This window comes from Esox lucius, chromosome 14, assembly GCF_011004845.1.
Source record: "Esox lucius isolate fEsoLuc1 chromosome 14, fEsoLuc1.pri, whole genome shotgun sequence".
NCBI lineage: Eukaryota > Metazoa > Chordata > Actinopteri > Esociformes > Esocidae > Esox > Esox lucius.
This window is the reverse complement of record NC_047582.1, coordinates 33,292,434-33,306,913: the sequence shown is the minus strand read 5'-3', so window position 1 is coordinate 33,306,913 and position 14,480 is coordinate 33,292,434. Positions and strand designations below refer to the sequence as shown.

Below are 14,480 nucleotides of genomic sequence, written 5' to 3'. Positions count from 1 at the left end.
CTAAAAAAACACTTGCTTTGTAAAGTTTGCAACCAGGCCTGTTACCAGGAATCCTGGGCCCCCTGAAAAGATGTGTGTGTGTGTGTGTGTGTGTGTGTGTGTGTGTATATATATATATACATACACACAAACCCCCCTTTCACAGCCCTGTTTGCAGCTACCAGTTTCACTAGTGGCTGTTTTCATTGTTAAGCAATTCCAGAGAGCAGACATTATTGTGGTTGTTGTGGAGTTGACAAGGCATTGCCCACATGTTTCCGGTCTCCCTGTCATCAGCATTGTTGGCCCATTGTTAGGACAGTCTGTTTTTCTGGCATCGACTCATTACATAGACTGACAATCGCCAATCCCTGATCCCATATTTTTGGCCTGTATCGGACACATTTCAAATGCCTGTGTCGGATCGGTGCACCCCTAGCTAATTCGGTAGGTGATCATTTTCAACTGAGTTTTCTGGGTTAGACGTTGAATATTTGTTTTATTTACAGGTGAACAGCATCTACCTTAATGTTAGTGTAGAGTTCTAGTGTGTTTAAGCCTGTGCCCGGGGATACATTCTAAACTGAGAAATAAAAGATCATCTTTGTTCTAGGTCCATCCCATTTGAAGAGAGAATCTCAACCATATTTGATTGGCTGAATTTGCCTCCAGGGGAAAGGTCTGGTATATGCTTCTTATGGCAATTCAAATCATTTTGAAGGGTTTATCAAACACATCTCTTTAATTTTTCCCACATTGGTTCTCTGGACCCCCAGATTATTCACAATTGTATTGTAGCCCTCAACTAGCTCACCTGAATCAAACATAACCAAGGGCTTGTTGATGAGTCGACAAAGTTGAATCAGGTTTGCTAAGTCTGCAATACATGAAATGTCTTGGGGCTCAAGAGGAGAGATTTAAAGACCCCTGTTTTAACTCTCTATAATCTGTGTGTGTTGTAGGCCTGATTTTATCACTCTGTACTTGGAGGAGCCAGACCAATCTGGACACAAATACGGACCAATGAGCAGTGAGGTCAGTTCCTACAATACTTATTAAACCCTGTGAGAAATGATTAACCCATCCAAACAGGCAAAGCCATAAAGTAGTAAGGTAGGACTATTGGGCCCATTATTACATGTGCTCTTGTGAACGGCTGCATGCTCTTATGAACGACTGTGTGCTGTATTTGCAGGTGATTAGGGCCCTGATGAACGTGGATAGGGTGTTGGGACTTCTAATGGATAACCTGAAACACATGAACCTTCACCGCTGTGTCAACCTGGTGCTTTTGTCTGACCACGGTGAGTTAAATGTTTCCACAACCAGGGCAGACTTTGACCCAAAATCGTCCCTGGGCTTTTTCTAACCAATCTGACGTTTCTTTCCACCTTTTAGACCCAAAACATTAGGTGATGATTGTTCATGGCCTAATGAGAAAAAAGCCCATCTGCTGTTTGTCAGAAAGGCTATATATAATCCGCCTCTACCCAAACACACAACCTGGTATAGACTGAAATTATATTTTAGTATTCTAGTCATAATACCCATAAACCCTTGCGGCACAACAGGAAAAGCTGCTCTTTCAGTTCTTGCACTATTCATTTCTTTCACAGGATATGTTTAGATCCACTTCAGAATAGGTCTGGGTTTCGTGTAGAATTGAACAACCTCGACATTCTGATAACCATGTAAATATCTATCTAGGACAAGTTGACTTATCATGATTGGATAAATGTAAACAAAAAAAATTTGTAGAGTTAATCTGAAGCAAATATGTTCATATATCCTCACATTGTCCTGGCGTGATTTACACGGTTGTCAAAATGCCTGGCCAGAAGATTGAGCGAAACGCAGGCCTTATTTGATGAAATCCTAAAATGAATCATGGAATGGACGTGTGGTGAAAATAAACAGTATCACACTTTGCTAGTCTTTATGGGGATCATGACGCATTTCAGTCTATGTACAGATAGTTGTGTAATGAATTACTCTTAATAGGGAAGCACTGGGCCACTGGGAACATATAAAGGATTCCTTTTTTGGGTATTCACACTAGAAAACAATGTGGTGAATTGTTTTTCTTTAGCCACATACTGCCTCTAGTAGCATCTGTTACAACTCAAACTAAGAATAGTTGGTGCACTGAGGACAATGGAAAAAATGAGAACAAAAAAAGATGTGAGATTTTTCCATCCAACCATAAGTGTGACACTGAAACACTTCTGTCAACAGACCACATCTCCTAGGGAAGTAATGCAGGAAAAAATGTGTGTTCAACACAACACTGGTGCAGTCCTCATCGCACACAAACCCCTGTACTATCAAACTAATTTAGTCAACGTGTCATTGTTACTAAAGGGCTTTTGCGGGACAGGTAGCACCTCAGAGGCACTGAAACAACGATTGACGGCACAGCCAGACTGAACAATAACACAACAGTCGCTTTCCTCTATTATGTTTACAATGTACAGGACCATTGTCTTCCATTGTCCAGGCTTCACTCCGGGGTCCTCCATTGTGTGGTCATTTATATGCTTTGGTTCGGGCCGTGCGGACTGTGTGTCTTGGCTGAGACCCGAGTAGCCTCCCAAAGGGCTGCCTAGGCTGTGGTCAGGAGTGGTGCGCTTGGTAGGAAATGGGCTGCCGTTTGTTATGGGTTCAGCCTTAGCACCTGTTGCGTAGGAATTGAAGGCCAAAGCGGAATAACTGGCTCACGTCGAGGTCAGGGAGTGTCGGCTGAGTAAGCCACTATATAAATGAACAGCTCGGGGGAGCCCTGGAGATTTCCGTCAACATCTGCGCAGCGTGGGTCCTTTATGTGGCCTTGTAATTATGTGTGTAAATGATCTGCGACACCAAATGATTGTGGTGACGTGGACAGATGGCTGCTTATCTGACCTTGTAATAAACGTCACGTTGCAGGGTTGTAATTATCATGTCCGGTTTTGCATCTAACAACAGCAGTCATATGGGAGTTATTATTTGGCCTGTCCCAGTCATTGCATTGGTATTTGGTTATTTTTAGTCAACTGAGGATCTAAATCCACAGTTATCTTAATTGTCATAAATTGTCCTAGAATGGTTAAATACACTTACCACTAGGAGGTCAATAGACAGTGTGGTTCTCAAAAGTGGCCTTTATGGTAGTGGCAAGAAGAAAACACCTTGCATCAAATCTTGGCTAGAGATTACTAGAAGGTATGTGGGAGAATCTGAGACCAAGTGGAAGATTCTATGGTCTGCTGAGACCAAAATGGAGCCTTTTGGCCTCAATGCTAAGCACTACATTTGGTGCAAACGTAACACCACACGTCATCCTGAGAACACCATCCCTACTGTGAAACATGGTTGCGGCAGCATCATGCACTGGGGATGCTTTCCTGCATCAGGCCCTGGAAAGCTTGTAAAGATGGAGGACAAAATGGATGTAGCCAAGTAAATTCAAATCCTGGAAGAAAGCTTACTGAAGTCTGAAAATAACATGGGTTTTTGGGAGATGATTAATCTTCCAGTCGTACATAACCCCAAACATTGAAACATGTGGAAAGAGTGGAATATCGCTGTTTACCAATGGTCCCTATCCAACTTATCGGAGCTTGACCAATTGCGATAAGAAGAATGGACAAACGTTGTGTGTAGCAGTTTAACCAAATAGATTTATTACAGTAATTGGTGCCAAAGGTGCCTTTATCAAATATAAATATTGACTGAAGGGGGTGACTATCTATGCATTAAACTATTTTCTTTATTGTATTTGTAATTAATTTAGAACAATATGTAGATAGAATTTTTCACTTTGACATTATGGACTTTTTGTTTTGAGCTTTGCAAAAGCTCATTAAATACATTTTCATTTCATGTTGTAACAATCAAATGTGGAAAATACCAAGGGGGTGAATATTTTGAAAGCCACTGTAGTTACAATATTCTGATTTTTAACTTCAGCAAAAGTTTTTTTTTTCCCACGGTAGAGTTTTTTGGGGGAGGACAGACTTCTAGTAATGGCTGGAACTGGTTGAGTTGGAACCGCATCAAACACATCACATGTTGCGCATGTTTCATTCCATTTCCATTTACTCTGTTCCAGGCATCCTCCCTTCACCAACCATAAAACAGTATTTTTTTTCTCCTTCACATTCTGAAGTCTGGTTTAATGACCTCTACCATCATTTCTGATCCTCCATTTCTCTTGATTCATCTTACTGCTGCTTGCCAGAACCAACTACAGAAAAAAAATCTGTTTTCTTTCTCTTTCCCCTTCCAATTTTGTGGTGTCCAGTTCATATTTTTCTCTATGGCTTTGGCTCGCCAAAACATCTCTGCATGAGACATTCGAGGACTGAGATACACTTTTTCCAAGCACATTTCCCAGGACCAGTCAGGTTCTTATCTGCTTGGTGGCATCTGGCTAACATTGATTAACACATTCCCCAGCTGTCCAGCCATGACTGAGATTGAGTCAGTGTGGTTGTCTTTTTTTAAGTGTGTGTGTTCATTCTAATTGCAGGAATGGAGGAAGCGTCCTGCAAAAAAGCAGTATTTGTGAATTCTTACCAGGACAACGTGGACGACTTCACTGTCATCCAGGGTCCTTCCGCACGAATCCGACCCAAGAGACTCCCGGAAGACTTCTTCTCCTGTGAGTTTTTTATTACGATAACATGTCACCTCCTGCCGTTTTCCCGTCCCTATGTTACGATGCCATCCTGGGTCACAGCTGGCCGTTCCCTTTGGATCCACCCATTGAGTGGGTAGGGTGTAAAAGCTTTAGCCACGCTGACCCTCCACACACTCCAATATCAGCATGTTAAAGTTTAAAAGGGCAATTTGGAAAAGGACGTTTCGTGACCCTTGGATGAACTAATCTGTTTGTTTCTATCCCTCCAGTCGACTATGAAGGCTTGGTGAAGAACCTGTCGGTATGTGAAGCACACGGCCCCCATTGACTTCCCGGCTCGGATTTAAAATCCTCCCCTGGCCTCCTCTGCCCCTCTACTGACGGTCCCCTCTTCATTTGTGTGGTTTGAAGTGCAGGAGCGCTGACCAGCCCATGCGGCCCTACCTGAAAGAGAACCTCCCCAAGCGGCTTCACTTTGCAAACAACGTGCGTATCGAGAGGGCCCATCTCTACATGAAGCCCGGCTGGCAGGCAGCACTGTATGTTGTTGTAAAATACTCTGTTTTTTTCTCAAATCTATGGCTGATTCATATTTAACTTCACCTGTTTAATCATAGGAGGCTATAGTTGTACGTTTCTAGATCTAACTGAAGAGAAAGGAAACTATAGGTTATCTGTGCAGGTATATAAAGGCTCTTATGATAATTTTTACAACTGTGATCTTCAGGATAAAAGCCACGAAAAGGTGTTTGTTTTCCTATATAGAACATAATGTAGTTGTAGTTCAGATCTGACATTAGCAGGAAACACATCAGGTAAAACAAGTGTAATGCCGCTGGCCAGTATCTAGTCAGAACTTTTCTGCGTTTTGGTTCAGTCTACCACTGAAAACCATTCAAGACTACATGTAGAAATGTCATACTATTTGTGTTGATGCAGATGTGTTGGTTATTCAAGCGTAGCCAAGTCTGAACTTCTTGAGCACCAGAATACAGCATCCATATTAGTAAAATGATCATTCCTCCAAAGAAACTCCGTTCTTCCTCCTCCTCAGTCATCACCCTTCCCCAAATCAAACAGCACCCCTCCCTTGGTGAAATATCTGCTCTCCTCTTGTCAAACATCATCCGTTAAAGATTCAGTCCCCCCCTGGCCAATCATCAGCACTCCCCTGAGACGTGTTATGCTTGCACAATACATTTTACTATTAATGTTGTAGTTAGTGAATTTTTTATAAGAAAAGGTTTGCTACAAGTGCAAAAAAAAGTTTGACATTCATCGTTTGCTATTACTTCCACCCTGCATCCATGCATACAATTTGAGGCATATACTGGATAAATCCAATGCATACACAAGACCAAATGTTCTGCAGCTGCTTCTGCGCTGCAATGCTGCAAGCCAATCGCAACATTCCATTTGAAATGACTTAACTTCCTGTGTATCACAGCGCATTGACGCTCTAGGTCTGATTGAGGCTTGACAAATCCAAAAAGGGCAGGATACCCGGCGACCGCGCATATCAGCCTCTCCTCTATATATGCGTCGTAAATCAAAAAATAATGTGTAGCAATATGTGAAGGACAAAACGCTGCATGCACAACACAATTGATGGATCTGGTGTGGCCTAGGCATAATAGCAGTAACATACCAAAACGTTGTTATGGACATGTCTGTGTTTTGTACAGTTGGTTTATTGTATAAACAGCTGTCCCACTGATGTATTCTCAGTTTCAGTATTGTATAACTCTACGAGGAGATGAGGGCATGTCCTTTGTGGGAATGGAAATTGTTGGTTGATCTCTCGTTCCTCCACAGAGATAATGAAGAAATCAAGTACTGCGCTGGTGGATTCCACGGTTCGGATAATGTCTTCAAAAACATGCAGGTCAGAATCGGGGAGGGGGTTGTAACATGTGACATCGTATGAACACCTACTCTATAGCCGTGTACAGATGGTGTATTTAAATTAGGTCTTCCTATAAAGGCTTCTGAAGAGTGAAATATGCACTTTAAAATCATTAACGTGTTTCTGTCTTCGTACTGTACTTGTCTAATGTTTTGTATTTTACTCATGTTTTGTTTGAATCCCAGGAAGAGTAACAGTTGCTTTTTGAGGTAGTTAATTAATATTGTAATATTCTAAATCCTGAACTTGACTTGCTAAGAAAAACAACATGTATATTAATCGCAATCAACATAGAACTTAACCACTCCTGTTCCTGCAGGAATATTTTTCTGATGTGAGAAACAGGATCAGATTAAGACAGGGCGTCTGTGTGTACACACAGGGAAGCTAGTCCTGGAGTCTGGATTTGCTAACAATAATATCACACTACACTTTACATTACACTTCACACATTTTATCAGCAACACAATCCACTCTTTGGAAGTGGTTAGTGTCTATGTATGTAAGCATGAATCTTACCTTTATTTGCATTATTCTTTAGCTAACATTCTAATCCTTGCGATTGGCAATGACGCTATATATACCGTATAAAGGAATAGGTTAGCTCCAGCCTCGGGACAGTTTGTTCCTGGGGGACTTAATTATAATAATTATGAAAGGTAATTCATACACAGAAAACAGCCCCCAACTATGCTGAAAAATATTGTTTGAAATGCGACATCACAATAACATATTGTCTCATTTTATTTTGGGACAACTTTGGAACTGATTTCCTCACTTTAGTGGAAACAAAATTGAGCACAGGGAGTGGACCTAAAGACACTGACACCCAGACTAGCCTGCCTGGCCCAAGATCTAATTACGCTGTCTTGCCAACCACTCTGTTGAATATCATGCAAAAAAATCCCCAAACAGGCTATAACCAGGATATAAAAGCAGAGTCTCGGTTGACTGAAAGGTTTTTATTGACCTTGTTTATTTTGTCTCTTCTGGGTGTACTTGGCTCATTCATTTTGCATTGCTGTCCCCTTGGATGTTAACCAGAAGTAGGTTTTACTAGTTTTAACCTGCTATTTTGTGTGTGATCAGTCTGCTTAGGTTTCTGGCCTTTCGAAAATCACTCCTGAAATAGTCCAGCAAAAATGACACTTTTAACTCTATGCTTTGTTCCTTTTTGGGTTCTGTTGTTCTTCTTGGGTTCTGTTTACTGTATCCCTATATTTCACCTTATTCCTCCCTTCTCGTTCTGTGGAAGTATTCATGTTTATGACAGGGCTGTGTATTTCGGTTCGTGGTCTGGCCCGGAATGTGTGTCGGTATAATTATCCCAGCAACTTTACTTACTTCTCTTAAAAGGAAAAACAGGTGAATAAGTAAATGAAAATCTGTGCTGAAAATAATATTCTGTGTTGGCAAGTAGCAACACAACCTCTGTAATTTGTTAACTGGCCATGGGATAATCTTTATTATTTGAGTGGTTTGGTTTCTTTTCAACCTACCTTTTTCGACTGTGCTTCAAGTACTTAAAATACTCCAACACTGTTCACTTTGAATTATTCATGATGTTCTGATGTTCCCACAGTCTATTTGTGGAAATTCCCACTAAATGATATGGCTATTTTGTAATTCTCTCAGAATTATATACAGTGCATATAAAAAGTATATACACCCCTGTGAAAATGACAGGTTTTTGTGATGTAAAACAATGAGACAAAGATAAATCTTGTTAGAACTTTTTCCACTTTTAATGTGACCTATAATGTGAACAATTCAAACAATTGAAAAACTAAATTAAGTCTTCGAGGGGAAAAAATTACAATAACCTGGTTGCATAAGTGTGCACACCCACTTATAACTGTGGATGTGGCTGTGTTCAGAATTAACAAATCAAATTCAAACTCATGTCATTACACACCTGCCATCATTAAAAGTGACTCTGATTAATCACAAGTAAAGTTCAGCTGTTCTAGTAGGATTTTCCTGACATTTTCTTAGTTGCATCTCCATAGCAAAAGCCATGGTCCACAGAGAGCTTCCAATGCATCAGAGGGATCTCATTGTTGCAAGATATCAGTCAGGAGAGGGGTACAAAATAATTTCAAAAGCATTAGATATACCATGGAACACAGTGAATACAGTCATCATCAAGTGGAGAAAATATGGCACCACAGAGGCATTACCAGGAACTAGACGTCCCTCCAAAATGTATGAAAAGACGAGAAGAAAACTGGTCAGGGAGGCTTCCAAGAGGCCTACAGCAACATTAAAGAAACTGCAGGAATTTCTGGCAAGTATTGGCTGTGTGGTACATGTGACAACAATCTCCCGTATTCTTCATATGAATGGGCTATGGGGTAGGGTGGCAAGACGGAAGCCTTTTCTTACAAAGAAAAACATCCAAGCCCGGCTGAAGTTTGCAAAAACAAACATCATGTCCCCCAAAAGAATATGGGAAAATGTGTTATGGTCTGATGAAACCAAGGTTGAACTTTTTGGCCATAATTCCAAAAGAAATGTTTGGCACAAAAAAAACATTGCACATCACCCAAAGAACACCATACCCACAGTGAAGCATGGTTGTGACCGCATCATGCTTTGGGGCTGTTTTTCTTCAGCTGGAACCGGGGCCTTAGTCAGGGTGGAGGGAATTATGAACAGTTCCAAATACCAGGCAATTTTGGCACAAAACCTTCAGGCGTCCATTAGAAAGCTGAAGATTAAGAGGAAGTTCACCTTTCAGCATGACAATGACCCAAAGCACACATCCAAATCCACAAAAGCATGGCTTCACCTGAAGAAGATAAACATTTTGGTTTGGCCCAGCCAGAGCCCAGACCTGAATCCAATTGAACATTTGTGGGTTGATCTGAAGAGGACTGTGCACAGGAGATGTCCTCGCAATCTGACAGATTTGGAGTGCTTTTGCAAAGAGTGGGCAAATATTGCTACGTCAAGATGTGCCATGCTAGTAGACTCCTACCCAAAAAGACTGAGTGGTGTAATAAAATCAAAAGGTGCTTCAACAAAGTATTAGTTTAAGGGTTTGCACACTTATGCAACCAGGTTAATGTGAGTTTTTTATTTTTCCCCCTCAAAGATTTGAGTTTGGTTTTCAATTCACGTTCACGTTATAGGTCACATTAAAGGTGGAAAAAGTTCTGACATGATTTATCTTTGTCTCATTCTTTTACATCACAAGAACCTGCCATTTTAACTGGGGTGTGTAGACTTTATATCCACTGTACTACTTTCTACTTATGCAGAGCTTATATCATGTGGAAATTTTACTCATGAAAACAATGTGTTTCTTTTCAGTCCGTTTTCATGGCTTATGGACCAGGGCTGAAATACAAGACCCAGGTTGAACCTTTTGAAAATATTGAAGTCTACAACCTGTTGTGTGGTAAGGAGCCAATAGGGGTGTCCTGCAGCGTAACTAGAGATGATCTGGATCCAGTCGGCTTCTGCCAGTGGCTTAACTACATTATCACAGGCCCTGTTGCAAGACGTTTCACTGGGTCCCCTAGGCAAACAGTGTTAAACCCTGCATTCAAGTAGCCCTAAATGCTGGAACCTGTCTGAATTTATCTAGGGGGCCCCAGCATGTCTGATCCTGTCTGCATTTATCTAGGGGGCCCAGTAAACTGACTAGAGTTTACAACATACCCCCACCCCCCAAATTTCAGATTTGTTAGAAGTTCCTCCTGCTCCTAATAACGGAACCCACGGCAGCCTGAACCATCTCCTGAAGAACCCGCCACACCGCCCTGTGTACCCGGCCGAGCGCTCGTTTCCTGTTCCCTGTGAGGCCAGCGGTACCGCCCCCTCTGATGAGCTGGGCTGTAGCTGCAGCAGCGTCCGCACTGAAGCAGAGGTACGAGCACGACGGCACGGCCAGGGAGGGGCGGGATTGGTGCTTGACTTGAGCTGGAGCCGTGCGGAGCGCCGTGCTGGCCTGGCGCAGTCAAGCAGTGAAAAATGGTATCTACAACAATACCTTTCTTTGTACTAGTGGTGTTATCAAAGTCAAATTAGGTAGTTAGTAATGTAGTGTGCGTTTGTGTGGTTATTCTGCTTATTTTACCCACCACTTATCTGTTAATCTGGCCAACCAACATGCCAACACTAAGATGCTCTGTTCCAAAATGTGTTCCACATCCTCATCTCCCAACCCAAGTGAAAACACTTGGTGGGATCCTGGAATGCACTTCCACTCCCAGTGAGTAGGATTGAGAGGGTGGCAGTCTTGTATTTTACACACTAATCCACATGAGGTTCGTTCTGTTAGTCACCTGTCCAAGCCAGCAGCACCCAATATTAAGACATAAATTGGCTCATTGGAACACTACAGTGGGGATGCAAAACGCCAGGAACTTCCCTGCATATACTTTGAATCACAAGGGAGTAGAAAGTATGGGAACGCTGAATCCTTCAACCAGGATTAGTGGGGGGAAAACAGAGTGTTTATTCCAAGTTCTTGGGATGTTCCAACCCTACACAGGAGTGGGATACTAACGTGGCAACCGTTTGTTTCAGGAGGAGCGTATGAACAGGCAAAACGTGTCAAATTCCTGTGAGTACCTACTGGATAAGGTGTCTTGTGTGATGGACTAGCAATTGACGCTCTGCAAATGAGTTCAGTTGGTGTAATCACTGGTCTGTTTTTGGATAGATTTCAACTTTCACCATGTCTTCGCATCCCTCAGATCCAACGGCCAAGGCTCTTCACCTGCCATATGGAATCCCCCGAGTTCTGCGGGAGAAGGTGGACTACTGCGTCCTAAACCACGCCGACTACGTCAACGGCTACAGCAAGGACACATTCATGCCGCTTTGGGTGGCCTATACCATCACCCCTCTGGTGAGTCTTGTTGTGGGTGGCCTATACCATCACCCCTCTGGTGAGTCTTGTTGTGGGTGGCCTATACCATCACCCCTCTGGTGAGTCTTGTTGTGGGTGGCCTATACATCACCCCTCTGGTGAGTCTTGTTGTGGGTGGCCTATACCATCACCCCTCTGGTGAGTCTTGTTGTGGGTGGCCTATACCATCACCCCTCTGGTGAGTCTTGTTGTGGGTGGCCTATACCATCACCCCTCTGGTGAGTCTTGTTGTGGGTGGCCTATACCATCACCCCTCTGGTGAGTCTTGTTGTGGGTGGCCTATACCATCACCCCTCTGGTGAGTCTTGTTTATACTGGTTTAGGCAGTTGCTTATCTGGGCGTGTCCGTATCATAATTTGATCATCCCGTTGAAAAAAATATATTGTGTTTACATATGCCATATGTACATTTTTCCAGCTTTGATGAACTGGGTCAAATTAGTGTATGGTCTGGTTCTGGTTCTGAATCACCTCCAGTACTCTCTTCAATCTCTAAAGCTACGATAGTACGTTGTGTTGGAGATGGACTGGCTGTGTTCATGCTCTCTGGTTGGTTGCTTGGCCGGGACATTAATGAGGATGCAAAGCTCTTAAGTGCTACGAGCTAAGCTGCGGTCTGGGACTTGCTAGCTGGCTGTAGATCTTCTTCACAAGATTACTTGTGCACTGCCTTTTTTTTGTGTTCGTCATTATGTGGTGAGAACCTCACTGTAAATCACATCCAAGCCAGAAAAGGTTTCATCTGTAGCCTCTCTGTCACAGTTAAACTGTCATATTCAACAGCTTCTTCATGTGGATCCATCCTAGACATTCACCTTTCATGCATTTCTTCCGGAATTACCTTTGTGTATGAACACACTACAGTAAAGAGGTTCATATGCTAACATCATGCTCTGCTTATGGCCATAATTCATTAAATGATTCACTATTATTGCGCAAATAAACATTCTCTCTCCGTCTCTCTGTCTTTCCATCTCACCTGTCAGAAAAATGTCCAGCCACTGAGTCCAGAAACAGAGTCGTGTGTCCGTGCCGATCTCCGTGTGGCGTCACAGGTGAGCCAGAGCTGTGTCAGGTACAGGAACAACCCGGCCCTGACCTACGGCCTGCTACATCCACCAAGTGAGTTACACCACCCGCCTTGTCACCACCACCCACACCCCTTTTAAATACCACCACACACCCCATTAAATTACACATTTTATGACTGACGGAAACTGGTACTTATGCTCGTTTCAGAAGCCGGTACTGATTATATTGCGATCCAGGAAGTTCACAATGTGACGTGGTAGGGCGCTAAATAGAGCTATACCCATTGGCCAAGCATAAACCGGGGGTGGGGTTGGCATCTCCTGCAGGGATTTGACTTACCTCATGCTTCCCCTCAGGCGAGGTTTTCGACATGCAAAAAAATAGCTGCGGTCATCAGTGGAGTTAGCAAACAGTGATTTTACTGAAATTGTTGGAGGCGCAGCCTTGGACAGACATGACCCAATCTTTGACGAATGATGACACAGTTGTAAGTAGAATAGGATATCACGACATTGGGAAGAGGAGGAAAACAAGGGTCTAAAATCATGACAAAGCACCTTTTGAGAAACCAGGAGCACAAACCAAATAACATTTTAGTGCGAGTACTCAGCTCTGTGTATGTGTGTGTGTGTGTGTGTGTGTGTGTTTAACGGTTTCATTAATGTTAATGTTTCGTTGTGCAGATCTAGGTTCCAGTGGAAGTGTGACACAGTCCCTACTCACCAGCAACATGGTGCCCATGTATCCTGCTTTTAAAGGTCAGGAGGTCAAGCAACCTGAACGTCTCCAGGACTGCTGGAGATCTCAGAAACTCGACCATGCAGTTACGCTCTGTGCTTTCATATGGAGATTACTTTTCAGTGGAAGGGGATGTCTTTGCATGTTTTTGCATGTCTAACATGTCTTTGCAAGATGCGCGCATAGGACTGGTGGCAGATGTTTCTCTCTAGCTAGTGGTTTTGGACTACTTGGTACTAATTAACCAGCTTACAGTCCTCCCCCTGCAAAAAAAATGTTAATCAACATTTCTTTATTTAAAGGCCTGTTTTCAGCCCTATTGAATTGTGTTAGAATAGTCTCTTTGTCATGGGTTCCTAGCGAATGAGGATTGTAATGTGATTGCGGTCAAAGTGTCCTGTTTATTTCGTTCATAGGATCCGTGTTGCATTGTGTTCAGGGGTACAGCGGTAGGTTCTGTTCACTGGAGAACCACTGTCTGAGAGGTCAACAGTCACATTGTTCAGATCCAGTTTTCTGTAGCTAAGTGAATATGTACAGAGTAAGCATATTAGTCATAGAGGAGTGCGCTGTCTTGCTGTGTGCCTTTGCTTCCCACACAAGAATAGAACTGTGTACAAACATACCTAACAGCGCCCTCTGGTGACACACTGAGGTTCAGGCGGGTTCCAACATCCGGACCCGTACAGCTGTATTTAATCACATTCATTACAATCTTAAACCGATTCTATATCCGGGGCTGCCACTCGCACACGTTTGTCCCGTGACTAGTAATCAGTACACGCACAAATGTATGATCTTGCATTTGCAGAGGTTTGGACCTACTTCCACAATGTCGTCCTGGCAAAGTATTCCCAGAAGCTGAATGGGGTCAACGTAATGAGCGGACCGGTCTTTGACCCAGAGGCCAAGGGCCACTTTGTTGCTCCTACTGTCAGTGCAGCGTAAGTGGTCCAAATCATGAATTAGTGTTCTTGTTGTCATGTTTGTTTGTTTGTTTTGTGTACACTCAGTTGATCTATTTACTGCAATTATTTCTGATTTACATAAGAGTCAATTAGCAAGGGGTGCAATGCTATAACACAATATTGGTGATGAACTATTGGCCTCTGTTTGTGTACCCCCCCCCACCCCCACCCCCCATCCCCCCCACCCCCGGCCACCTTCCCCAGACACGAGGCACCCGTCCCAACTCATTTCTATGTGATACTGACCAGTTGTGGAAACTCCCTCCTCTCCCCCACTGACTGTCTGGGGCCCCTGGAGTCCATGGCCTTTGTGCTCCCCCACAGGCCCGACTACATGGAGACATGCGCTGTGAG

General features: G+C 43.1%; 1 protein-coding gene across 1 annotated transcript in view; it reads left to right on the top strand.

Moving 5' to 3' along the window:
- The window catches only part of enpp1 (ectonucleotide pyrophosphatase/phosphodiesterase 1), a 34,609-nt gene that overhangs the window by 18,486 nt on the left and 1,643 nt on the right, over positions 1-14,480 (top strand). The window contains exons 8-22 of the mRNA XM_029125172.2: positions 593-658; positions 942-1,014; positions 1,175-1,283; positions 4,490-4,621; positions 4,870-4,901; positions 5,012-5,139; positions 6,416-6,485; positions 9,822-9,909; positions 10,193-10,380; positions 11,043-11,079; positions 11,213-11,367; positions 12,375-12,510; positions 13,104-13,178; positions 13,970-14,102; positions 14,331-14,475. Coding sequence (XP_028981005.2) covers positions 593-658; positions 942-1,014; positions 1,175-1,283; positions 4,490-4,621; positions 4,870-4,901; positions 5,012-5,139; positions 6,416-6,485; positions 9,822-9,909; positions 10,193-10,380; positions 11,043-11,079; positions 11,213-11,367; positions 12,375-12,510; positions 13,104-13,178; positions 13,970-14,102; positions 14,331-14,475 — 1,567 coding nt within the window. The remainder of the gene's footprint in view (positions 1-592; positions 659-941; positions 1,015-1,174; positions 1,284-4,489; positions 4,622-4,869; positions 4,902-5,011; positions 5,140-6,415; positions 6,486-9,821; positions 9,910-10,192; positions 10,381-11,042; positions 11,080-11,212; positions 11,368-12,374; positions 12,511-13,103; positions 13,179-13,969; positions 14,103-14,330; positions 14,476-14,480) is intronic.